At 54.6% G+C, this 26,122-nt stretch overlaps 2 protein-coding genes across 7 annotated transcripts in view; one reads left to right on the top strand and one right to left on the bottom strand.

Moving 5' to 3' along the window:
* SRC (SRC proto-oncogene, non-receptor tyrosine kinase) overlaps nucleotides 1–10,680 on the top strand; it is a 30,615-nt gene extending 19,935 nt beyond the window's left edge. For all 4 annotated transcript variants that reach the window (XM_074843523.1, XM_074843524.1, XM_074843521.1 and 1 more), the window contains 9 exons: nucleotides 2,664–2,762; nucleotides 3,510–3,613; nucleotides 5,023–5,172; nucleotides 5,410–5,565; nucleotides 5,728–5,907; nucleotides 5,988–6,064; nucleotides 6,386–6,539; nucleotides 6,738–6,869; nucleotides 7,325–10,680. In XM_074843523.1, coding sequence (XP_074699624.1) covers nucleotides 2,664–2,762; nucleotides 3,510–3,613; nucleotides 5,023–5,172; nucleotides 5,410–5,565; nucleotides 5,728–5,907; nucleotides 5,988–6,064; nucleotides 6,386–6,539; nucleotides 6,738–6,869; nucleotides 7,325–7,533 — 1,261 coding nt within the window. In that variant the 3' untranslated portion in view covers nucleotides 7,534–10,680. The remainder of the gene's footprint in view (nucleotides 1–2,663; nucleotides 2,763–3,509; nucleotides 3,614–5,022; nucleotides 5,173–5,409; nucleotides 5,566–5,727; nucleotides 5,908–5,987; nucleotides 6,065–6,385; nucleotides 6,540–6,737; nucleotides 6,870–7,324) is intronic.
* Nucleotides 10,681–15,322: 4,642 nt separating this feature from the next.
* Nucleotides 15,323–23,827, bottom strand: BLCAP (BLCAP apoptosis inducing factor). 3 transcript variants are annotated; one of them, XM_074843526.1, is made up of 2 exons: nucleotides 23,672–23,827; nucleotides 15,323–16,994 (listed from the first exon to the last, which is right to left on the bottom strand). In XM_074843526.1, exon 2 carries the CDS (start codon nucleotides 16,904–16,906, stop codon nucleotides 16,643–16,645), a length of 264 nt encoding a protein of 87 aa, XP_074699627.1. In that variant the 5' UTR covers nucleotides 16,907–16,994; nucleotides 23,672–23,827; the 3' UTR covers nucleotides 15,323–16,642. The 3 variants fall into 3 exon arrangements, with proteins under 3 accessions (XP_074699627.1, XP_074699629.1, XP_074699628.1); XM_074843528.1 differs by lacking the exon at nucleotides 23,672–23,827 and adding an exon at nucleotides 19,367–23,228; XM_074843527.1 differs by lacking the exon at nucleotides 23,672–23,827 and adding an exon at nucleotides 17,483–19,336.
* Between the last annotated feature and the right edge of the window lie 2,295 nt (nucleotides 23,828–26,122).

Here is a 26,122-nt window from a genome sequence, read left to right as displayed (position 1 = left end):
CATTAATGGTGATTTCTTTAAGTCCAGGATGTACAGGGCTTCAGCGCTGCAGGAAAAGCCTGAATTTGGGTGATTGGGTGCTTCTTGCTTTTACAGCCTCAGCAGCATACTAGCCCCAGGCTTGGGCTCTGGTTTGGGCTGTTATGAAGTGAGCTCTGCCCGTTGCAGGTCCAGATTGGGCTGATATATGAGGGTTTTTTCTTCATGCTAACTTACATCACTTCTGGGGTTTCCATATTTTTTTTCCTCTGCTGCCCTTGTCAAAGGCTCGGTTAGAGGGAAGGGTCAGGGCGCGATGGGCTCTGCAGCATCCTGGGGAGCAAAAGGGCTTTTTTTGGTGATGCAGCCCATCGGTGGGAGTGCAGGATCTAGCTGCAGACCTTCCCAGTGTGTGCTGCAGCTGCATGGGTGGGATGTCCACAGGGGGAGAGGTGGTGGAGAAAGCTGTCCAGTTTGTGCAGTGCTCGGGGGCTAAATCTCTTCTCACTGGGTGCCCAGAGATGCTCTGATGGTCCAGGAGCAGCTTGGGCTGCTGCGCTTTGGAGACAGCAAAAGCCAGGCATGTGATGTCCCCTTTGGGCTCCCTGGGAGGGCACAGTCGGTGCCCTGGGGCTGTGGGGAGGGTGCTTGGCGTCAGCCCGGGAATGGCTGGCAGGTCCTGGACACAGCAGGAGCCCACAGCCACAGGGATGACTGGCTACCAGTGGCTTTGCGGGGCGGCTGCGGATTTTGGCTGCTCTAACAGGGCTGGGGTTGTGCAGGGTGAGAGGAGAGGCCTCCATGTCACCCACATCCCTGCTCCCGTGTCCTGGCAAAGCCCAGACTGTCTGCAGTGACCCTCGGCCTCCCGGACGGGCCAAACCCATCCACCCCAGTGCAGAAAGGATCTCCTGGTACTATTTCCAGTGGGAGGAGGTCTCCTCCCAGCCAGCTGGCAGCCAACAGGGATGTGGTGGGGTATTTTGGGTAAGATTGTGCAGGGAATTGTTGAAATGCTTTGTTTTGATGATGATGATTATTTTTTTTTTTTCCCCGCTGAGACATTTTTGGAATAGTTTGTTTTTGCTGAATTCCCAGCTTGAAGCCCAAGCTGGAATAAAGCCAGAAGTCAAAAGCTGGGCATTTCTCAAGCAGATGTTTTCTCCTCCCGTGGGAAAGGAGCCCAACCAGCCTCCTGTCCCCTTCAGAGCCACCTCAGTAAAGGTGACTGGGGCAGCAGCTCTGGCTGGTGAGCCCAAGCTACCTGCCAAGAGACACACCAGGACCAGGAGAAGTTAAAATACTATCCGGGGCTGCTGCGAGGCTGGGGATGGGGAGCAGAGCCCGGCTGTGTGGTTGGGAGATGTCCTGAGGGTCCCTGCATTTCCTGGCCCTGCTGGCACCAGTGTGGGGAACTGGGGGCCATGTCCAGCGTTTCCTGGCCACTTCGAAGCATCTCTGGTTTAGCTGGGACAAGCAAAAGTGACAAGCTGCTGGAGCCAGGATGGAGGTTTACATATCTGCAGGAGCCAGGGATGGGTTTGGACGTGGTCTGATGGTCTTTTAGTGGTGATGGAGGTTGCTAAGGTTTTTCTGTAAAGTGTTTGTGGAGATCATCCTGCCAAGTTCTTGCATCCTTGCGGTGCTGTTCCCACGAATCTGCAGTTTTCCCGTAGCCTCGTCTCCCTCATGGTCAGGATAAATTAGGTGACTCCATCTGATGGACAAGAAGATTCAGGTGGTGGGAGGAAGCCCTGCTGTCTGTGGGGAAGGGGAAGCTGCCTCCCACTGTCCTGTTGTTCTTCTTTATTTATTGTCCTTTCCTGCTTCATCCCAGGCAGAAGCCTGCAGGGAGGAGGACAGAGCAGTGAGAAGGCTCCCGTGCCCGGCCAGCTCCTGGGGACGTGCTTTGGGGCCACTGTGCCCAGGGCAGGAGGGATGGCGGGTCAGCCCCGGAATTTTGGGGGTGGCACAGGGGGTCCTGCAGGGCAGAGCTGTGCTCAGAACCGTGGGTGTGTGTGGCTCCATGCAAGCAGTCGTGCAGGCAGGGCCGTGAGGAAGCTCATGGTCAGGGGCTGCGCCCATGCAGGGTGCCTGTCCCAGGGCACCCGAGCTGGACGGAGCCCACCGCATCCAGGCTAGGCATCACTGCGGGGCAGGTCTCACCCGCTGCTGCCTAAACCTCAGCCCTATCCTGTTGCTTTTCTGCAGCCTGTGTTTAACAAACTCTCTTGGGTTTTCCCAGTGCTTTTTTTAATCACTGCCATCATTCTGTCGCTTTTCCCCGTCTCCCCTCACGCCCCCCTCGCCTGTCGCTCCCCGCTGCCCTGCTGCCTTGGATCCCCAGTGCCTCTCAACCTCCAGCCAGGCCCCCTTCGCATTCAGGTTGGCTGCGAAGGTATTTTGGCTCGCTGGCTGCCCTGCCTGATTTCAGTTTAAAGCATCCCATATGCAGATGGATGGCCCTAATACTGACAGCTTGGCAAAACGGAGCCACGGGCAGGGGCTGGCAGCAGGAGCCCTCCTGGCTGGGGTCCTGCTGTGGGGCTGGGGGCTGTGGGGGCTGCACCCCTTCTCAGCGGGGCTCTTTGCTGGCTCATCCCGGCCCTGGCGCCTGCGGGCGGGAGAGGGACCGGCCAGGGGGCTCCTGGCTTCACACTGAGTGTGTTTTGGTTCTCTTGCAGGGAAGGTGACTGGTGGCTGGCTCATTCCCTCACTACAGGACAGACGGGCTACATCCCCAGTAACTATGTCGCGCCCTCAGACTCCATCCAGGCTGAAGAGTAATTGCCATCTTTTAGACAGTTTAAAGACGAGCAATAGCAAATGCACCCTGAGCGCTCCTCCCTTCCCTGCCCCTCTCCTGGGCAAAACCTGCAAGGCCTTCGGGTTTTTCCTTTTTGTTATTTTTCCCCTTTGAATTTGCAACCCCCTCGAACATTTTGCAGCCTTTCTTTAAGGCCCATAAAGTGCGGAGGTGCAGCTGCTTGCGTGGTGGAGGGATGAGTGGTGGCGTAGCAGGGGCCGTGGTGGACCTGATGCTTTTGGTTTGGTTTTTACTTTTCTTCATGGACACGCATCCGTGTGTGAGGATGCTGCCGGCTCTGCCTGCACAGATCGGGTTCAGCGCAGAGGTGACCGTCACATGGGGAGAGCAGGCAGGGGCAAAGCTGGCCATAAGTTCAAGAGCAGGAGGTGCCAGCCACGTCCCCAGACCCTGTCCCCAGTCAGCAGCATGGCATCCCCTCCAGCAACAGCTTGGGGGGCTTCAGTGGTCCCCGGAGCCCCTCGTTTGGAGAGGCTTTTGGAGTGAAGGTGTTTTGTGGCCTGTGGTGCAGGATGCTCCTTGGGTGATGCCCAGCCCGGGCAGTACAGGGGCATGGTGCATCCTGAGGTGCCCAAGCCTGGAGACACAGCCTGTGGTCTCCGAAATCTTCAGTGGGGGGGGCCAGGGCTGAGCCCGCTGCTTGGAAAGGCGATGGAGAGGGTGGGTGAGTGCCAGGCGCTGAGCCGCTGCTTTGTTCTTGCAGGTGGTATTTTGGGAAGATCACTCGCCGGGAGTCCGAGCGGCTGCTGCTCAACCCCGAAAATCCCCGAGGCACCTTCCTGGTCCGGGAGAGCGAGACCACGAAAGGTGAGCAGGGCTGGGGGGGGCGCAGCCAGGGGGAGCCCCTCTCTGGGGGTTGGGGAGGGACATCTGTGTGGGGACCCCAGTCCCCTCAGTCGCTCTGTGCAGTCCCAGTTCCCCCAGCTTAGGTGCACGGGGAGGGAGAAGGAGAAAGGATTCATACCCTGCAGACAGAAGCCAGTGTTGGGGGTCACTGAGTGATGCCCCTCAGCACAGGCAGCCTCCTGGGGTCTCCCCTGCTGGTGCCGGTCCCCAGGGAGCAGGTGCTGACACACCCATTAAATCACCGGTGACATCTCTATGCCGAAGGCGCCGTTACACCGACAAACCTTCCCCCCTTGGAGGGATGCGGCCGCTTCTCTCCCACCACTGCCTGCCCAGTGGTCACCCTTCAAAGAGATGGTTCAGCTCATGGCAGGGTGGGAGCCGGGTGACTCGCCAGCTCTGGCAGGACCACCAGGCAGGATGCTCTTTTTTCCTGGCTTTTTAGTTTTTACACCCCCAAGTAGGTGTTTTCTGTTTTTTCCTGGTCCCTAAATAGTGGTAAAATCTTGAGCAAGTGCTTCCTGGGCAACCAGACAGAGGCAGTGATGAATTTTTAGGTCCTTCTTTCAAGTCTAATGACTCTTTATACTTGTTTTGTGCCTCCTGAAAGTGCAAGTTTTGATCTTTGTGGTTTGGCTGCTGAGGATGCTGTTTCTTACCTGGAAATGTAGTTTAGTTTGGCTCCAAATGCACCTTTGGGAAAAGCTCCTTGATGTTCCTTTCTGTTTTGATGCTTTGAACTTGCCACTATTTATTTTATTCCAGTGAAAACTTTTCACTCAAGCAGCAGCATAAATCTTCCCTTTCATTACCTGTGGCCTCAGCAGCATGGTGTTGCTCTCGTGTGGGCAGAGTGGAGACAGGCACCCAAAGTGATGCCCACAGTGGGATTTATGGAGCGGGGAGTTGGGCCCACCAGCCCCTTGGCTCCCTCTGAGATGCTGAGATGTTGGGGTTGTGAGTCAGCAGTCTCCTGACTGGTCCTCTCCCCTACTTCAGCATCCCCGCTTTGCCTCCAGAGCCAGATTTGTCCCTGTGTCCCAGGGGGCTGTTCGCTCTCCTGCTCGCTAGGCCCCCCTAAACCCAGTGGGGTCTCTTCCTCGGTGCTTGCCTGGGGGGCACAGTCCATCCCCACAATGCTGGTCGTTGTGATTACATGGCGTGGCTGTAGCCAGGGGTACGTGCCATCCCTCCCTGGCATGAGGTGCCAGCTCATGCAGCCAGGAGTTGCTCCCCATCCTCTGCTTTTGGGTGAAAGCAGCAGCCTGCATGCACAGCCCTGGTCCCCTATGCCCACCCCCTGGTAGGACCCCTTGGGGAGCACCCGTCTGCGGTGCATCTCCCCCCCAGCCCCTCGGTCCTGCCCACAGGTGCCTACTGCCTCTCCGTCTCTGACTTCGACAACGCCAAGGGGCTCAACGTGAAGCACTACAAGATCCGCAAGTTGGACAGTGGCGGCTTCTACATCACCTCCCGCACCCAGTTCAACAGCCTGCAGCAGCTGGTGGCCTATTACTCCAGTGGGTAGCCACTTGGGGTCCCCTTGGGGTCTGGCAGGTGCTGCTGGGAAGCCAGTGTGGGGCTGGGGGATCCCAAACCAGCTTGGGGGGACCCTGGAAAAGCTGGTTGGGTTTTAGGGAGGAGGGTGAGGGTTTGGGTACGGGTCCCTGAGGTGTTTTGCAGGGAAGATGTGGGGTAAAGACATCATGTGCCTAAATGCCCAAGTGTCACCCTAGTGTTGTCCCCTCCTGTGCTAGAACACGCCGACGGCTTGTGCCACCGTCTCACCAACGTCTGCCCCACATCCAAGCCCCAGACCCAAGGCCTTGCCAAGGATGCCTGGGAAATCCCCCGGGAATCGCTGCGGCTGGAGGTCAAGCTGGGACAGGGCTGCTTCGGAGAGGTGTGGATGGGTAAGGACCATTCCCACCCCGCTGTCCCCCCCGTGTCACCACCTGCATCTTCTCCCCAGCTATCTGCAGGTGCCCGGAGCCTGCAGTGGGGTGGGGGAGCAGGCGATGGACATGGCCCCCTGCCCCATAAATGTGTCCTGAGCAGCGTGTCCTGTGCCACAGGGACCTGGAACGGCACTACCCGGGTGGCGATCAAGACGCTGAAGCCCGGCACCATGTCCCCAGAGGCCTTCCTACAGGAAGCCCAGGTCATGAAGAAGCTCCGTCACGAGAAGCTGGTTCAGCTCTATGCGGTGGTTTCGGAGGAGCCCATTTACATTGTCACCGAGTACATGAGCAAGGGTGAGCGCAGGAGGGATGCCGGGGGGGTGGCCAAGGGGCTCTGCTCTGCCGGATTGCTGTGACCATGGTCTTCCTCGCAGGGAGCCTCCTGGACTTCCTGAAGGGTGAGATGGGCAAGTACCTGCGGTTGCCCCAGCTCGTGGATATGGCAGCTCAGGTGGGTTTGTGCATCCCCAGGCCTCTCACATCCCCTTCCGAGGGTGCTGGCTGCCCGAGCATTTCACTGGGCTGTCGTGGCTGTCGTCTGTCAGGTGGTGGGGTGCTCCACAGCCTCACTTGGGTGGGTGCCACCATCCCCTCTGGGTGCTCAGCCCAGAGCTGGGTTGCAGTCAGGAACCATCATTTTGCCTGTTCCTGTTGCTGCCGGCTCTCCCTGGGTATTCTTGAGCAACCGGCTGTTCCTGCACCCCAGGTGGGCTCCCCAGGGACCCTCGTGTCACCCCACCAGCCTCAGTGCCCCATGTGCTGGTCTCCACAGATTGCATCCGGCATGGCCTACGTGGAGAGGATGAACTACGTCCACCGGGACCTCCGGGCAGCCAACATCCTCGTGGGGGAGAACCTGGTGTGCAAAGTGGCCGACTTCGGCTTGGCACGGCTCATCGAGGACAACGAGTACACCGCTCGGCAAGGTGCGTGCCCGGCGCTGCCGGCACTGTGCCCAGGCAGGCAGCCCTGGAGCAGTGGCCACTGGTCCCCAGGGGTGCGCGTTGCATCCTGAGCCGGCACGTGGCCCTGCTTGCACGGGAGTCCTGGAGGCACTTGCAGCCCCACGCACCCCCAGGCACCGCGGGGCTGGGAGCAGCCCCTCACCCTGCCTCTCCATCCAGGCGCCAAGTTCCCCATCAAGTGGACGGCCCCCGAAGCTGCTCTGTACGGCAGGTTTACCATCAAGTCGGACGTCTGGTCCTTTGGCATCCTCTTGACCGAGCTGACCACCAAGGGCAGAGTGCCATACCCAGGTGAGGGCTGGCACCGACCGGCAGAAGCCCTGTCCCTGTTGTGGTGCCCCAGTACCAGCTGCCTGTGCCCAGTGCTTGCCCCTGTGGTTCCCCAGAGCCATCTTTGCGGAGGAGCAAACTGATGCAAAGTTTCTCCTGCAATTTGGGCAGGGAGGGCGGGCTCGGGGGTGAGCTGCCCCTGCCCAGGTTAAATCCTGCCCTTCTGTGGCAGGGCGAGCAGAGCCTGACCAGGATGCAGGGTCACAGCCACCCTGTCCCACTCTAGTTCCCACACAAGGATACAGGCTGTCAGGGACAAGCGATGTTGGGCTGGGGGGTCCCTCTCTCTCTGGGTCACCAGAGTTGCCCATAAGGCTCATCCCAGCACGATGCCCTCAGTGTCCCCTCTGGGGAAGGTGCGGTGCAGGATCTGGCTGGGCTCTAATCGATGCCCGCTCTCCTCTGGCCACACGCAGGGATGGTGAACCGAGAGGTGCTGGACCAGGTGGAGCGGGGGTACCGCATGCCCTGCCCGCCTGAGTGCCCCGAGTCCCTGCACGACCTCATGTGCCAGTGCTGGCGGAAGGACCCCGAGGAGCGACCCACCTTTGAGTACCTGCAGGCTTTCCTGGAGGACTACTTCACCTCGACAGAGCCCCAGTACCAGCCCGGCGAGAACCTATAGACCCGGAGCTCCTCCTGGCACCAGGGACGCTGCCGTCCTCGCCGCGGGGCGCCGAGGGCTGGCCTCCCCGCCGAGGGGCCAGTTTTTTGTGGAGCAGACCCGGAGCAGGATGGGGCATCATCTCCGGATGTGGCCAGGGGAGGTGCTGGGTCCCCCCATCACTCATTAAGACTTCTGGCCTGTGTTTAATGAAGTGGCGCCGTCCCGCTGGCGAGAGGAGCCTGCGGGCGCCGGTAGAGCCGGCTCGAGAGGGCGAGTGGAGCATCTCCCTCCGAGACACTTGGCTTTCGGGAGATCTTTCCCCCCCAGCAGCTCTGGGGTGAGCCTGGAGGAACTTGGGGACAGCATCACCCTGCCTTGGACACATGGCCCCAGTCTCTTGCACCCCCTTTCTAAATCAGCACAAATTTCCCTGCCCCTTTGCCCTCCCTGCCATCCCCTCCTTGGCTCCGCTTCTCCCGAGGGCGCCAGCAGAGACGTTTTGGCACGGGGAAGGCACGATCCCTGGCTGGTTCGGAGGGGGCGATGCTCTGGAGCAGTGGTGCCAGTGTGGGGTGGCAGTGGAACGCTGGTGGTCCCTCTGGCCTCACTGCAGCCTCACCGGCAGTGTGAAATGTGGCTGCTCATGGCTCCAGTGACCAACACCATCCCGTGGGAGTTACCTGGGTGCACATTCGAATCTTCCAGCTGCGTCTGTCCCCACAAGGGATCCATCTCATCTCTCCTGGGAGTGGCACTTGGGGGTGCCAGCAGAGCCCTCACCCTGCCTGCCACCAGCCCCGCTGCCCCAGCTACACCTTCTCCCACCAAGCAGTCCTGGTCTTCCAGCCAGCTCCCTGGGAAGCTCCCCCCAGCCGCCCTCCCCGGCTCCACCACCAGCTCTCCCACTGGCAGAGTCCCCTGGGCTGGCCCTGCCACCAGATCCGATGCCACCGCAGGGCTTGGGTGCATGGCACGTGTGGCTGTTCAGGGTGTGGGAGTGTTTTGGGGAAAATACTTGTCTTTCACAAATGCTTTTGTCCACCCAGTACGTTTTTAGCTGCCTTCCCCCTACCCCTTGTGTCTCAGCTACTGGGCTGCAGTCCCCATGCAGTGGGAGCATCCCCAACCATGGGCCACCATCCTGGAGGAGAGTCCTGGGAAGCGCTGTGCTGCACGGGAGACATTTGCATCCTCCTCTCCCTTGCTCGCTCCCAAAGGCCTCAGCCCTGTTTTGGTAGTGGGTGGCTATCTGTGCCCAGCTTTGCCCCCACACCCATCCCACGGGGCTGAACTCAGGGCCGGCAGGGCAGCACCCAGCCCCTGTGCTCTCCTGCCCAGCACCTGCTTGTACATAGCCCTCGAGCGGTCCCCGCACCCTCCCAAACATTGACTTAGTTGCATGTGTTGATTTTTTTCCCCCTCATGCGGCTGTACCCAGCTGGAAACCCTTCGCCGTGGTGGCTCACAAGGCTTTGCTCCCTCACCTCTCAGGTCCCGGGCAGCCTCGCTCAGAAAGACCTTGGGGCTTTTTGGCTGCTCTGCTGGGCCAGGGGTGGGATGGGGGCTCGAGGGGGTGCTGTGGGGCAGGGGTGCTGCCACGCACCCATGGGAAGGACCTGGAGAGGGGAGCCAGCAGCTTCGCCCACCTCTCAGTCCTCAGGCGGTGGGCTTTCTTTGCCTCCCCATTGCTTGTGGGATGGGGTTTCCCTCCGGCACAGCCTCCTTGCAGACAGCAGACCCAAACCACCTCTCACCAGCCCCCGCTGCGCTGCCGGTGTCCCTGGGTGGGAGCTGAGTATGGGCAGGGGGGCAGCCCAAACCCCCTCCCCAAACCTCTGCTGGAGCAGGGCCCAGACATGCCGCTGCTCCCGCTCGCTCCTGCAGCTCCCCAGCCGCTTATTTATGAACCAAGTGCTCACTTGGTTGGTTGGTGGCTCCTTTTTAGTGAGTAAAACCTTTGAAATCAGCTTGAACAGGTTCTTCAGCAGTATGGAGAGATCCTGCTGGCTTAGAGAACAGTGACTGGTTTAATGGATTTTTTTAAATCATTCTGGGACTCGGAGCCTTTTCTCCCTGCTTCCTAGTAGATTTGCTGTACCCAGCGTTTGGGCAGGAGCTCTCCAAACCTTGATATTCTGGGTCTTTCCATCCCTGAGATGGGCGGCTGCTGCGTCCCTGTCAGCACTGCCAAAGAGCCCTGTCCCGCAGCAGCTGGCCACCAAGGGCTGGCCTGTGCCATAGCTCTGCCTCAATTATACAGAATCCCCATCCCCAGGAGAAACCTCTTAAAACTAACATGCGGAAGCCAGATTTGATCTGAAAGCAGGGGAGAGAGAAGGCAAGTGCACATGTTAAGGTTTGGCCTTTGGCTGTCTGCAGCACGTACAGGGTCTTGCATGAGTGCAGCGGGACGGCAACGGGATTAACCCAGTGGTTTCATTTTCTGGCTCTTTCTGGCAAGCGGCAGAGCAGGAACGCAGCCTTGGTGCAAGGAACACCCCAGGCTGGCGTAATTCCCCATGGCTTTTGGCAAGCTCTGACGAAGGAGACATGCTGGGGACATTTCAGGGCAGAAGACAGTAGAGCAATCCTCAAGGAACCCTCCTGCACGGGGCTGGGGCTGTGTGTCTGCATGTCCGTGTGTCCATCCGTGTTTCTGTGCAGCGGTTTCGGTGGGACCCAGCATCTCCAGACTCGCCGCTGCAGCTGGCACGACCAGGAGGCCCTGGGGATCGAGAGCCTCTCCTCCATCACCGTTGTTGTCTGCCAATTTATTTTTTAAGCCAATAAACTCCAAAGGGGAGCCCCCACCTAAGGATGCTCTTTGGCTTCCCAGGGTCAGTAATGCCCTACAAGTTATTCTTCACTGCTGTTATCATTTTTTTTAAACGGTGTTTTGTAAGATCTCCGACTATGCAGAGAACATGTGGATCTGTTTCTCTCTCTCCAGCTCCCCTCTCCCCCCACCTGCCTTTTTCGGTGTCTAAGTAAAATATTTAGCTTTTTTTTTTTTTTTTTGGATAATAATAAAACTTTGGAGAAAAACCTGAAAAGGTCCAGTTTTGTGGGTGGTGGGGGGTGGAGATGCTTTGAAACTCTAATGTTGATGTAAATACTTTGCAGTTTGATAATTAAATACAAACAGACCTCACAAAAAAAAAAAAAAGTGTAGCTCATGTATGAGAAGACTTCTCAGCATCCCTGTTACGGGAGTCAGTGGTTCCTGGAGCACGTGCCATGCCCATGTGGCACTCCTGGTGCTTCAGAGGCTTTTTCTGGCTGATGCTTCTGGGATCTGGTGCCACTTCTGTCCTGTGGTGCTGGAGCCATTCCTGTGTCCCCATGCAGGCTCATGGTCCAGCACAGCCCCAGCGCCTGCTCCGGCAAGAGGAGCCTCATCTGCTGTGTCCCTCCTGCTCCAAGAGCCAGGGCCAGCCAGCTGCCCCAAGCCCAGCAGGCAGGAGGCCTGACTGCCAACCCCCATCAGCTGGTCTGGGGGGGACAGAACAGAGAGCAGTCCTCCCTTCAGCAGAATCTGCTTCGTCGGCAACTACAAGCAAGCTGGCTTCATTAGGATAATTAGTGGGTGCTGATTGGGATCCCTAACTTGGTGATTAAGTAATTGATCTATAGCACAGGGTTGGGGGGACGGGGAGCAGGTCTTCTGAAAGCTGGGTGGTTCAGTGATGCTGTTCCTCCTTGATCACCACTGTGGTCTGGGGTGGCTTTAATGCCCCAAGTCTCTGGGTCTGGTTACTTGATGCTGGTGTGTGGCTGCTCCCTCCTTGGGCTGGTAAGTGACTCAGTCTTAGCACCTTAAATGTTGAATGCGTTATGTTTTGCTTCTCTTTAAAGCAATTAAGTGATTGAGGGATTATCTCTTGTTGGGAAGTCCCTTGGTCCATGTGTGGGCTGGGGGTGGGTCAGTGGGGTCACTCTCGGATGGGAGCTGGGGCTGAGGCTCCTCCAGCCCTTGGCTTTGCCCCTTTGGCATTGCAGCTCGGGAGTGGGGTGGCCATGGGGTGGTGTACAGAGGAGGTTGGGATGCTGTGGGGAGGCTGGGGTGCTGCAGTCCAGCCCGAGCCCTGGGGCAGTGAGTGTGTCTGCGGTGGGTCGTGCCCAGGGGTTGAGGGGGGTGGATTTGGTACTTCCAAGCCCTGCCTATAGCACTGCTAGTTTCCTCCTCTCTCTGTCCCCTTTGCTCTGTGTCCAGTCTTCAGTCTCAGTGGAAGCTGAGGCATCTTAAAAAGATAGTTGGGGCACTTGGCAGCACCTGCAGCCCACCCTGGCTGTGTTCGGTGGCTGTTTTGCCGTGGAGTGACCCCCCTCTGCCCACTCAGACCAGCAGGCCCCCCTGCCAGGCATCCCCAGCCTGAGCCAGGCAGATGCTCCTGGGGATTAGCCCACATGCCTCCTTTAATGGACTTAACCTTGCTGTTTGCTTCCCACTTGCGTTGCACCCTGTAAGCCTGGGAGAGGATTTGGGTGTTAGGGTGGGGGCTGTGGCTGTCCCCACAGCAGGTCTGGCGAGGAGGTGGGGGCGCTGTGCTGGGCAGCTTGTGCTGGCAACGGGCACGTAAAATGGCAAGGATGAGTTGTTTGGCCTGAACATCCCCTTCGCTTTCCCCAAAGCTCAGTGGTAGCACCCCAAAAGCACATCAAGTGCTGGCTCTTGACGCAGGCTCCCAGAGGATAAGTGCTTGCGAGTAGGTGGGGGGCAGCCCTGAACTGCTCGGCATGCTGAGGAGCCCCAAGAGCAAATCCTGGGCTGTGCTGTGGGTCTGGGGTCTCTCCGTAGCCCAGTCCCAGTAAAAAGGCTCTTGGGACAGGGTCTGGCTCCAGCCCCCACTGTGCCTGCTGCTCGCTGGTGACAAGGGGTGAACGGGAGGCTGCCAGCATGTATTGACTTGGAGGACAAAGCCTATCTCTGTCCTCTGCAGTCTCTGCCACTTGGATCTCATACCCCCAGCAGCAGGTCGGGGTGGCACCTGAGCCACCCATCCTCCCTTGCCCTTCTACCAGAGGATTTGCTTTGCTTGGAGGTGTAGCAAAACCCTCTTGCCAAGGGTTAATCTCCAGGCTTCTGAGGGAAAGGCTAAAGTCCTTACCTGACGTCTAGCTTACCTCCCACAGTTGCTGATGGCTAGGAAACTGCTCCAGTGCAAGGAGTAAGAGACAGGTAAGACCAAAGGGCACAGGCAGGGCATCACTGTGGCACTGAGTGATGTTTGTGCCTTCCCTGGCTCAGGGGGTTTGGCTGGACCAGCCCCACGGTAACAACGTGAGAGGGTAAGGTTGGAGGCTGTGGAAACCCAGTGCAATCAGCAGCAGGGCTGCACCTCTGGACTTGGCTGCCTCTCTGAGCTGCCTGGGGGTGCTTCCAGCCCAAATGGCTCCTCAGTGGGATCAACATCTCTCCTCTGTCTGCTGCGAAGTTACTAAGGCCATGCTGTGCGCTTGTCTCAGGGTAGGAGGCAGGCAGGAGGCACTAATTGACAAGATCCAGGGATGGAGGGGCAGACACCCGGAAAGTGAGCTGGTGGCCGTGGTGGCCCCTGACAGCTGATTCCCTGCCTGCACCCCGAGCAGTGCTGGGAGCTCGACTGCCAAACACTAGCCCCTGAAATGAGATGCACCCACATGGATGTCTGGCAGCTCTAGAGTTCAAAAAGCCATACCAGCCTGGTAGTCATGGCCAAAACTTCTCCATGGGAAGCCTCATGGTGTCCCAGTTGCTCATCTTGGGGATGCTGCCTCTCCCTGAGGAGTGGTAAGGAGGGGAGTGAGAAGCCCCCAGACCCTGAGGCTGCAGGGAGGAGCCTGAAGTCTGCTTGAGCTAAGCTGCATCTCTGTTTCTAGGGATCTGAGCCTGGGTTTGTTTGGCTTTTTTTTTTATCTTTCTTGACCCTGCTGTGTTACTGATCTGTTATGTGACCTAGAAAAGAAAATGATCTCTCCTTCAAATGGAAAGACAAAGGAACAGCTTAACGCTCCTGCTCCCTGTATCTAGGGAGCACCAGGCAGATGGACACTTTGTAATACAGCTCCGTGCCAAAGCCCTTGTGGGCCGTGTCCAGGCTCGATGGGACCTGGCACAACGCAGCAGTTGTTTTAAACCCCACTGCTTTCAGAGTCACTAGCGTAGATACACCACTGGGACGCCTGCCCACCACTGCAGTCCCCAGGCAGAGACCCCTCGGTGCCTCCAAGATACCAGGGGACAGAGCCACCCCACTGCTCTTCTGGCAGAGAAGCTCCCTGAGATCAGGGCAGAACATCTCCTCTGAGCTTTCTTCTGTGCAGCCAGCAAACGCCTGCCCAAGAGCACAGGTGCTGTGTCTGTACGGGCTCAGTCCAATTTGCCGTGCACAAGCAGGGAAGCTGTGATGCTGCTTTTCAAAAGCCATCGGGTTCAACCTGTTCTGCAGTCACAGGCTGGTTTTTCATGGTGTCTCTACAGAGAAGGACAAGCAGGGCATTAGCATGGGAAGCGGGACCTGGTTGGGTTCCTCACTCTGCCTGAGGCTTTCTGTCTGACCATGATGAATTTGCTTTAATTTTCTATCTTTAAAATGAAGATGGTATCTCTGTGCCCTAAAGAGGGCAAGACAGTGTGCTGGTGAGGGCTGTGTGCATATCAAAGAGCGCTCCTGAACTACGGTTCAGGTGGGAGAGCTGTGAAAAGTAGGTTTCTTACGCATCGGTCTGCCAAGATCTCTCCTGTCACTACACCAGCAGCTTCCCCTTTTGAAGTGCTTTTACCTCTGAGTTGGGTCTCGCAGAAGCCTGCAGCTGCATCTTGTCTTGAACCCCATGTACAAAGCCAGGGCTTGCTCTCATCCAAAGGACTGTCTGGCTTTGTGGCTAGGATTTATTTAAATCGCTGCAGAGTGCAACTTGGCTAGTTAGCAGCAAAAATGTACTCTTAAAAGGACTGCATTAGCTTGAATAAATTTAAACTTTAAAAAGTTGCTCAGAGCACAGACAACAGTCTTGCCATAGCTTGCAAATGAGAGGCCTTCCTCTCTCCTTTCTATTTGTTATTTATGCTGGAGCTGATATGACAGCTACTGGGATTTCCCTTGGCCTGACAGGTGACAGAGCTGTCATATCTATTCTTGGTGATGTGGCACATGCTTTTTTTAAAACACGTGAATACTGATATGCCCTGAACACTTTCCAACTTGGACTTGATCTTCAGGGCTTGGAGCAAGGGTAGAGGAAGCCGTTTTCAGCTCCAGCAGCACTAACTCTCCAAGGTGCTCCTGGGTGCTGTCAGATCCAAGTCCCCTGTCTGGTTGAAGCATGTGTCCCCCTTGTCCCCCCGGTACTGCACGGTGTCACAGCCAAGGCTGGTGAAGGGCCGACACAACCACATCTCCCCCGGGATGGCTGGTGGCAGCTGGGTTGCTGCATGGTCTCTGCCCACAGCAGGGACAGGTCAGGAAGACGCGGTGTCCTGCGATGGGCTCGCCTTTCCTGCCAGGGTTGGGACTAGTGGCGGCTCTGGTTTAATTTTGTAAGCGATAAGGAGAGGGCGAATCTGTCACGTAAGTGCAGAGATACAACCTGTGCTGTGTGTGAGTCTGTCTGGGAATCACCAGTACGGTTCTTGGTCTGCCCACGGTCAGGTTCGACGGTTAATGAGAAGAGTCAGTACCGGGAGCTACAGGGCAAACAGGCTCTGCCTCTTGCTGGAAACTCCCCGGGTTCTGTGCTGGGAACAGAACAATACAGACACATGACTGCTGGGCTAAGGCATCCACAATGAACACCCAATGCATCATGCTGGGCAGGAGGCCACAGACCAAAGTTTATAAAGCTTTATTAAACATTTTGAACAGCTGTGCAATGAACAAACAATACTCTGGAAGTTTCACAACCTCATAGCTTGAGCTTCTTGGGGACTGCAACAGCCACTTCTGCTGCTCTCCACTACGAGACTGAAGATAGCAAAGGGGAGGGAACCCTTTAAAGTTTAGGGACAGTATTTTGTGTTAACCTCTAATGTTTCCCACAAACCTCTGCCCCAGGTTGGGCTCCCCAAGAGCCACGGCTGCACAGTAACGTACGCAGTGTGGAGCTCTGCACAGCTGTGGTGTGCAGGACTGACACCCCCCTGCCCAAGGCTTTTTGACATCCTTCTGCCAGGGGAGATGGAGAAACCAGGCACTCCTCTCACCTCCTGCCTTCTCCAGCCAGTAGCACCAGCACCTTCTGTCACCCCTGGCCCCAAAACACTATCACTGAAAACAGCTGAAGCACTTACTGCTTCAAGCCATGCCTCCACCTCGGGATCCTCTCCTGCCCTGCCCACAGCTGGCTTTTTGGGCTAGCGTGAGTTGTATAGGGTGAGGTTCACAGCAGCTTTCAAAACCCCACATCTTGCAGCATACTGGTTCTTTATCCCAACAGTCAATACCTTGGTAAACCCTGGAAATCTATGAGGAGGGGAAGAGAGAGTCTCCACTACCTGTGAGGCTTTATAAAAGCAGCAGCATAACTGAGGCTTTCAGGCTATGATCTCGGAGCATAAGGAGTTCAGAAAGCACTTCGGCAGTGCACGCATCTCTTTGGCAGGCTGAGCAGGAGGAGATGACTCAACTGCCTCTGGCTCCAGCAGCTTTTGGCCAAGTGCATCTGTGAGCTCTTGAGCTTGCCCTTGATCAGCAAGGTGGGAAGGCTGGCTCCCCACGAAGAGGAAGATGAAGATAATCTTGTAGCTACTTGAGTAGAAATCAGGGGGCCACGAGTCCTGAGTTAGACCACTGGCCTAATGCAGACAAGTGACACACAACTCCACCGCCGCGCAGCACCTGGGCAGAGGCCAGCAGCGTGGTCTTCCACCAGTTCTCAGGAGGGCTGGTGTCCGTTCCCAGTGATATGGGAAGGAAAAAAAGATTTCTGCTTCTAAAAAAGCAGGTGGTGCTGCCAGAGTTCACACAGTAAACAAGTCGAATTTCACAGGCAGAGTGGGAGGAATTCACCACTCTAGTCCACACACAGTTACAGGAAACAGGCTGTTTTTACTCCAGTCACATGCCTAACACCCCCTCCCTCCTCCCTAGCCCACCCCCTTTTTAAAAGCAAAACAAGAGCCCTCAGCAGACTGGAAGATTATTGTTTTCTAGGTGCCCACTATGCTGGGATCGTGAGCCGATTCCGGCAGCTGGGATCCTGTGCAGTGATACAAGAAGCAGTTCCCCCAGCAGCTGTAGCAGATGAGGAATAGAGCTGCCAGGAAGACCAAGGCACAAATTGTGCAAGGTTTCCGTTCCAGGAGGAAACTGAGCAGGTAGAAGCCCATGAACATTGAGTGACTGAACCACAATGCTGGGTTGAGGGGCTTGGGTATGAGCAGGACAGGGAGCAGCCACTGAAGGCAGTACATGGTGGCTGGCTGGCTGGGGCCTCGGGGCAGCAGCAATCAGGTGTGATCCAGAACAGTCTCCAGCAACTCCTCCAGCGGGCAGGCTGTTCTGTAGAGAGGGGTAAAGCGTCAGAATGTCAGAGAAACAGCAAAAAAATCAACAGACATTCTTTTCGTACAGCTTCATTTACTCCCAAGCATTGTATGCTGATGCCTGAACTCCCAGTACTAAATTCTGGTGTGTTGCAGAGCTGGTGGAAAGTTTCCTGCTTTCTGAACCACTCAGCTGGGGACATGATTACTGCTGGTGTAGATGCTGTGTGCTTTGTTGCTCAGGCTTTTACCCAGGCTAACAGTTGTGAGACCCTTTTCTTCAGCATAGTGCAGAAACAGAAAGGGAGAGGAGGAAACAGAATGGAAAACAAGCTGCCACAACCTTCTGTACACACATATTTATCCAAGACTGTGCAAAGAATTGAGTGATGGTAAAAACAAATACAACTGAGGGGTAAACTATTAGGTGCTACAGAGAAGTGTTAAGGAAGCATTAGTGTAGGAAGTGTCAAGAGCACAAACTGCTTCCTCCCAGACACAGACCTGTTATAAAGTCTTCCAGCAGGACAGCATCACATTCAAGCTATCCATGTAGCTCCCCAGGAAAGCCCTGACAGTGTCCAGGCTGCAAAACAAAGGGGAGGACAGTCCCTGCTTAAGGGATTTATAATCCTTGCCAATCAGCTAAAGTCAGATAAGACAAAGTATGTGAATAGATCAAAGAGGGGACAGTCTCAAAATGGCAATTTTCATAAGTGCTGTAAACGCAGGATTTCCTCACTTGGATTATTATAAAACCCTGGGGAAACAGTGAGCTTTAAGGGCTTCTCTAACCAGGGATGGCAGCACACTGTAAATCCAGAAAACACACTTCTACCTTTAGCAAGCACATCAACTACACTAAGCATGTGGGGGTTTTTTTGTTCTAAGCAGTACAAACATCTTCATCCAGAAATTTCAGATGGCTTTAAAAATAATAAATGCCTTGCAGATGTTTTTACAGAGCCAGAACTGTTGAAAGGGGGCAGAAGAGTGGAGTTTAGCAGTCTGGGATAGCAACAGCAGGTCAGGCTAGAAAGTACCAGTATTGTTGGGAGGGAATAACTGGAAACTTTCCTTCAGTTCATGCAGTAGGGAAACCATGAGAAGAAAGTACTCCTAGTTTATTACTCCAAAAAGGCAGAACCACACAGGGGAATGCTGGAAAAGGGAAAAGCTTGGGAAGGGTGCTCTTCCCTGCTGTCCTGTAGCACATCATGATGACACGCAGCAACACTGAACGAAGCAGCTGCTAGCCAGGGCATGGACAGACAGAGAGAGGACAGCCCCAGCCTTGCAGAACACCACAACCTCACCCCTACTAAGCGGAGCCTGGTCAGAACAGCATCTTGCAGCAATCCTTTTATCTGAAAATACTCAACTGAGTAATGCTCTGTCAGAAGAATGAAGGGCTGAGCCAAGCCTGTTAGGATTACAACTGGGAGGTGGGAAGGTTAGTAGGATGAAGGAGTGAGAAGGTAAACAAACAGCACATTCCACTGGCTCCTGTTGGCAGGAGAAGGGATTTCCTGGCGAAGGGAAGGAGAATGAGGGATTGCACAGAAAAGCCAAGAGAAAACCACACATGGTTCTCTTCCAAAAAACCGCTGAGGTCAGACTTGTTTTACGGCTCTGTAAGCTCGTAGGTACCAACCGGCTCTGTTGTCAGAAGCAGGAAGCATGCTGCCATCCACTGTGTTCTTAGCAGCAGGATCTATTTTAAAGTTAGTGAGAGAGAATGCAAGCCAAAATCACCACCAGGGCAAACAGATTAAGAGTATCTGGGGAAAGTATGTTGTGCTGGTGCTCGAGACCACTCTCCAGCAGAGGGAGGGCAGCTGGGGTCCAATTAGTAAAACTAAGCTGTGGTTAGGCAGCCAAAGAATAAGGAAGAAGTTAATTTTACATTGCAATATGGATAGAGTCAAGTCAAAGGAATAAAATTCCCACTGTTAGTCCTGTTTTAGGCAGGTCACTCACTCGTATCGTTAAGGGCAAGCCCAGTCCCAAGCCTGTTTCCCCCATATATAAACTGGAAATAAAGATTACTTATTTCATAACAAAACATGCTATCTGCTAGCCTTTGTGAATTGCTTAGATGTTTCTGGAGTAAAAGTACTGCAGACATATTGGATAATTTTTTTCCAAGGGGAAGAATGGAGAGAAAAGATTTAACAACAAATATTTGAACAGAAAGGTAATTAAACCCAACTACCCAACTTTTTACTTCAGACTACATTGAATAGAACAAAGTTGTACGAAATCAATGATCTGCAGCTGCCTCAACCCTCTGGAAATGTTCCTTCCTTGAAGTTTCCTACAGTCTGTCTCTCCCAAGTGCTCCAGACATTCAGCAGTACAAATCTCTGCATAAACATCATGTCATACTTTTGCTAGATCCAGCCCTGAAGTCACAGCAGCTTGACTTCTGTAGCTGGACATGTGCGGCAGTCTTTGGGTCACCCATTCTTGAAGCTTTAGTTTAAAGTGCCTACAGACAATTGCTTCGGGCTGCCTCTAGAATAAAGAAATGGATAAAAACCAACCTAAGACAGTGTGTCTGTCAGAAGAGCACAAAGCTGGAACAAAGCTCTAGAATCTCCCAGGACTAATGTTGTAAATCTCTCAGCTTTAATAAGGCCACGTGTCACTATTGAGCCTTTAGCTCCCAAACTTTACAACTGACCTCACCTTAAGAGTATAATTTTAATTCGTGATGTAGCTGCATTTCACTCCACGATCTGGCCTCCTCACCATGGCAAAGATTTAAACGATAATGCTCCAAACAGTGAGTTGATTCTAAGCTTGTAAGCATTATCTAAACAGGCAAATCAATCTCAGAACAAGTTACCCATTTCTAAATATTGGTATTTCCTGCAAGAGCCAGTTGCTTGTAGCAATCAGTGCAACCGCTGCAGAACAAAGAACCATTTAATAGTGCCTATTTTTACTATGAAGTTTCAGTGTCAGTGCCCTTCAATCTGAAAACCTCTTGGGCTTCTAACAAATGCAGACATTCTAATAGTCTTGTATCTGTAGTCAGTTTGCTTGTGTGGTTGTGTGCCCCTCCACTATCCACCAGCTAAAGGTTGAAAACACTTTTTCTGCTGCATCCCACAGCCCATCCTAGGTAAGGTACCTACTATTAGAGACTTCTGCAGCTCTCTCTTCATCAAGTGGCTTTCCACATACTCCTCCTAGCTCTTCACTGGAGGTTCCTTTATACAGCTGGCAATGAGACTGAGTTCTCTTTCCACACTATTGATCAAAGACAAACAGCGTCTCCTGCTATCAACTCTTTACTGAGCAGGGAACTATCACTCTCCCTCAGGCCCAGGATGGGCAGTCCCTTCTTGAAGCCGTACAATATTCAGTTTTGCCTAGGTTCTCATGCAAGGTGAAACTTGCAAATGAAGAACAACCTTGTTGTTTTTGTCCCCTCCTCATGATCCAAGCTAAAGATTACCATGTCCCAGAGCAAATAAGAACCTGTCACCCAACAGTATTTCTACCAGCTCCCTATTTCACAACTGCATCCTGCTTTTCCTCAACCAGTTGCTCTTGTTCTCCCCTGCCTGACTCATCTTTCCTTAGCCAGCCTGGTGTCCTGCTATCCTCAAGACAGCTCTCATGCTCCTGCTCAAGTCATCTGACTTGGCGGCCACTCATGTTTACCAGACAGCTCCTTTTCATCGCACCACCACTGCCTCCTCTTGCTCCTCTGCAGCTCTTAGAGTCTCCGGACCTTCCTTCAGACCCCTCAGCAGCAGACAGCAGGCGATGCTCCTGCTGCTCTCCCTGCAGTCAGCGCTCAGCAGCTCCATCTGATCTCCATGTGCTGCTGGAGCCTCGTCCCTGCCGGTTCCTGAAGGCAGAGGAGCAGCCTGGGGAGGTTCCCTGCACACCTCATTAGTAAGCAAACACCAATACCTTTCCACATGCTTATTAATCAGCTTCCATGGGGCTCACAGCCCTTCCTTCTGTCATCTTCCCTCCCAAGACCATTCAAAACCAGCAGGTCCTACTGGTATATGTTTGTGGAGAGGATTTTCAAATTCCAGTACAAGGGTAGTGGCACGCCTTTCCCAGCCAGAAACAGAACTTTCATTATGACAAGTCAAAAGTGAGTAGCACAGCACAAGTCTGTAGTGCTTTGCAATGCATCAGTGACATTTTAGAATAAATCCACCTGAGGAGCTAGCAAGTTGTTCCTTGGTATTCTACAAGCTAATTCAGCACTTAAGAGGCTGAGATGTGTTTCTACACCATAGGTTTCATACATCAGTATGCCAACACCAAGTCTGTATCTCTCTCAAGAATGTTTTCATTCCTTAACAGTCTATTTACCTTGATGGGGAGAATAATCAGCTGGCTTTTCCTAAACACTTAAAAGGTAACATTGTTCAGACCTTACTAAGGCAGCTGTTAAGCCAGTACTGCCCATAGGGAACTTCCCCAGCAGATGCTACAGAAACAGTCACCCAGGCTGGCAGCCAGAACATCTGCAATAAAAGACCAAGTAACCTCTTTATTGGGTGGTGGTGGTGCCAATTTCCTCCTTTCCCAGAAGCCGAAGTTTCTGCTTGGGAGTGAAAAGTCACATTGTCTAGATAAAAATCTCTCAAGTTACACAGTGCACATAAACTTCAAAGTAAGCCTCAGGGATTTGCACTGAGTTTCTTACCTATAAGGCTCACCTGTAGTACAGTTTGCTTAAAACTGTTTAAACCAAAAAACCTGTCACAGCCATGTAACTTGAACTGATGTGGGGGCAGTGCTTCATGCTACCAGCATGTGTTCAAAACCAACTCTCAAATACCAGATAGCACCCAAAACGGCTTCTAAAAAATATACAATATCCAAAGCACTGGGGAAAAAAAAAAAAAAAAGAGGTGAAAGAGCTACCAAGTGATGAGTTTGAGGAGTTTAGCTAAGAAAAGCAACAGCAGACCAGCTTTCTAGATGCCAACCCTCTCTCTTAAAAAACCCAAGAACCGTAACTGTTCAAACTTTAAGACCTATTTGCAGTATCGGGATTTAACTTCTTCAGGGTTTTCTTTGGTCTTGCCACTATTTTTTCTATTTTCTTAAAGCTTTATCTGCCACTATGACTCAGCTGGAAAAAGTGAGTCTTCAATTTTTGGCAAAGGCCTTATCCCAGTCTTTGATAAGTTCATGCCTTGAACACTTGATGTAGACTCAGAAATGGTGCAATATAATTGCAAACAGTTTCCAAAAGAGCAGCAAATCGTTAACCAAGCCTTGGGGTTACGAAGTGTTCTGATTTCTCAAGCTAGAGACAAGCCAAAGCAACTCCTTTCATGACAAGCTGAGGTGCTCTGTTGAGCCACTTTTCATCACTTCCATAGCTGCTCTCCCAGCTTTGTTACTAACTGGGGGATTGATTAGCCTGTGTCCAGCAGTAGTGCAGTGCCCACTCGACTTGGGCTGCAGTGCACTCACAGCACCAGGGTGAATAAACCTCCACCTGTGAGCAGGAAGGCAGCAGTGTGATCTGTGTTCCTCTGCACAGTAAATCACAGGAGCAGAACCTTAAGTCAGCCAGCTCTGTGGTGGGAAGAGATGTCAACATCGACAGTTGTCATTTGAAGTATCGCTACTTTCATCTGTACTAATTTATTAATTCTCAGTGGTCCTCATTCCTGCCCTCTGCCCTTGTTTAACTGCCAAAGATCACAAATGCCAGGCCCAGTCCAAGCTTCCTGAAAAACATAATTATTTTTAGTTTTAATTTGGATCTCTCCTCTACCTTTTGTGCCTTTGACAGGCTTCAGAAGTCTGAATACAGCCTGATAAAGGCCAGTTTTCTGCATCTCAGGTAAAGAGAGGCAAAAATGCAGCATTGGCAAGGGGTTCTGGGCACTTATACAGGTTGGAAAGGCAAAGGCTACTCCACTATGACAGTATTTGCAAGGTCAATTGTAATGTTTCAGTACAGGGGTAATGAAGTATAAGAGAGTTCGGTGTGTTGCAGACTGCATTTAAGAGCTTCATTTTTCATCTCCTCTTGCACTCGCGTGTTTGGGATGTAACAAGCAACATTCGTACAACAGAACAGGTTGTAATCCCGCTTTGCCTACTGGCTCAAAGCGTCCGCGGGGTAGCAGGGAGGGTGCCTGCCCGGGCACAGCAGCACTGCGGAGTGCCGTGTTCTCTGCTGGACAAAAGGATGTCAGAGGTGTCTTGCTCTGGGGAGAAGTGGGCCAGGGTTTGCTTATGGAAGGTGCTAGAGCGAGCTATGAGATGTTCCTGACTGAGAACAGCGGTACAGAGGCAGGAAAAATGGGGGGGGGGGGGGGGAATACGGTGTTATTTTCATGTTAGGTTGGCAATAATGGAAGCGTCCTCACGGCGGGCTGAAAACGGCTCGTTTATAACCCCCGCACGCTCGGCTACGGCAGCGCGGCTCTCCCGCCGTCACCGCCCTGGGACACCCCCCAACCCCCGAGCGCTTCCTCCCGTCCCTGAAGTTGGCGAGTGTCACCTCCGGCTCCGGCAGACCTCCGCTCGCCCGCTGACAGCGCGAACGCCGCGCCGAGGCCGGGCGGAATGGGGATCGCTTCAGCGGGGCTCCCTTCCCCGCCCCTCCCCGCGCCGCCGCCGCCGCCGGCCCGGAGGGCGGCTGGGCCTCGGCGGCCCCCCCCTTGCCCGCTCCCCCCCGCCCGTACTCACGGCGCGGTGCTGCGCCTCACGCCGCCATCCCGGGGCCGCCTCCGCCGCGGGCCCGTCCGCGCCGCGCCCTGAGCAGGGAAGGGAGAGGCCGCCCGCGGAGCCGGCCGCGCCGCCCGGGGGACGCCCCCCACCGCCGCCTGCGCGCCCCGACAGGGCGCCGCCGTCCTGCCAGGACCCCGCCGCGGCTGCCCGCCGCCCGCCTGTCCCCGAGCACGGCCCGGCCCGGCCCGGCCCCGCCGCGCAGCGGCTCCGCCACGGACCCGCGCTCCGCCGGCGGTGACCGGGAGGGCGGCGGTGGGAGGTGGGCGCCGCTCTGTCAGGCGGCGCCGCTCCGTCAGGCAGCGCTGCGGGCAGCCCCGGAGGCCGGCCAGTGCGCATGCGCGTAGCGCCGGGCCTGCGCCGCGCCTGGAGTTTTTTGAGTGCTTCGTTGCCTTTTAAGAAATTATATGTATTTGTGTACATTTTTTAAAATTTAAAGTGCCGTTTGGGCGCTTCTCTGCACTGCTCGGCGTGCTTCTCGCCGGCTCGTTTTGCCCGGCGTTGCCGGGGGTTCGCATCCGCTGCGCCCTGCGCTGCGCGGGTTCGCGCGGTGCCGCAGGCCTCCTGCGCGGCGCAGGGGCTCTGGCACGCTCTGCTGCGCACACACATCTTCGCCTGCTGTTTGCGTGCTGCTTTGCACCGTGCGGCGCGCTGCTTGCCTGCGTTCTTGCATGTTGCAGGTAACTGCATTTGTGCGTGCAGCTTGCATGACTCTCCGCAGGGCGGCCTGCTCCTTGCGCGCTTTCTTAGATGTGGTTGCATGCTGGTTGCAGGCTTCTCTTTGCACGCAGTTGGCATGTGTCCCTGCACACCACTGCGCGCTGTTCACACGCTCACAGGTTTGCACTGTGCGGCATGTCAAGTATATGCTTTCTTGAATTCCATCGCATACTATTTTTAGGCTTGCTTGCATGCTGCTTCCTCATCGCACACGGCAGTGCACTTTTGCTGCTGATTTAGCCCTCTCGAGCCCCAAGGGGTCCCAGTTTTCCATGCTGCACCCTTCTTGCTGCTGTATCTCAGAGAGGTAGAGCAGTCACAGCTCAGTGGCCTTAAACACTTTATTTTTGACATTGCTTGCTGGCAGTCCTCTGGCCAAGCATCACTGGGCTGGCAGCAAAGCCCAGGCTGCTGCGAGCACCCCAGCTCCAGCCCTTCTTTCTGCAGACACCCAGCAGCAGGTTACCACGCACAGCTCAGCCATGACCAGCTCCAGCTGGGTTCCCAAGGAGGCCATACAGGGAAGGGAAAGAAATAGTCCAGGAAAAATACCCCAAACATTAAGAATTGGAGTGTTCCCAGCTGCTTAAAACCCACCTAGCTGTGACTGCTGGGCTGCCTGCACTTCTCACAGGGTTTTCTGCTTGGCTGGCCCCTGTGTTTGATGGATGTGATAAGACTGGCCCCCTCGATGGCCCAGCAGGTGAGAATCCAGCCCAGGATGGTTTTCCTCCTGCTTTGCAGTTACTCCAGGCTCACCTCTTTATGGGCTGTTTAAATGCCTGGTTTATGGCACTGCATGGGAATTGCCCCAGAGCCTTTGGCTGATGCCAGCTCTGGCACCCTTTGCCCGTGGCAGCTCCTGGCTGGCCCTGGCGTGGGCTGCCCTCATCATTCTCAGCACAGGGACCTTTTTTCCTGCAGAAGCAACAGTCCGGTTTGCAGCAGTGCCGTGTTTCTTGCGCTGTTTTTGGCTGGTTTGGCTTGCGGTGCCAGCTGTGTCCATGGGTGCTGGCCTTGGCACTCGGGGCGCTTTGCAGGATCCCAACTAATGCCTGGAGCACGGGGAGCCAGGCTGGGGGGACCTTGGCTGCTCTGAGCTGCTCTGGCATGTGCTGATGGTTGCAGTTTGCGGGATTTATCCTGGATCCAACCTGAAGCAACTTGAGGTCTCCAAATCCTTTTGCAAACTGCAACGGGGACCCTTGTGCCTGAGACTCCTGGCTGTGTCCCCCTGTCCATGTGCTACTGCAGGAGCTGTGTGCTCGCTTGGGTTTTATTTAGTTGTTCTATAAAGAAATTCTGGTTTGCACTTGAATCCTGGCTGGCAGAGCTGTAGCAGCAATCCTGTGTTTGGAAGAAGCATGAGCTCCCAGCCCTGTGACGTCCTTCTTGTCAAGCAGGGACAGAGGGATCATCCCAAACTTACGTATTTCGTATTTCAGCAGCTCTGCAGGCTGCATGGAGCCATCCAGGGGAGTGGATCCATAAGGAGCTGCAGAGAGGGCATCTCTGGTAGGGAAGTGAAAGGTAATCCCAGGCCAACTGGAACAGACTGTTCTGTGCAGGACAGGAGGCAACGGGGGTTTTGTGGTCTTTCTGTTCAAGCAGAAGCTTTTAAAGGACCTCTGGCTGTGCTTTGCTTTGATTCTGGGTAATATTTCTTCTAATGATTTCCTTGTGCTTTGTTTA

This window comes from Strix aluco, chromosome 17, assembly GCF_031877795.1.
Source record: "Strix aluco isolate bStrAlu1 chromosome 17, bStrAlu1.hap1, whole genome shotgun sequence".
Taxonomy (NCBI): Eukaryota; Metazoa; Chordata; class Aves; order Strigiformes; family Strigidae; genus Strix; species Strix aluco.
The sequence above is the reverse complement of the archived record's forward strand: the minus strand, read 5'-3'. Positions and strand labels throughout refer to the sequence as shown.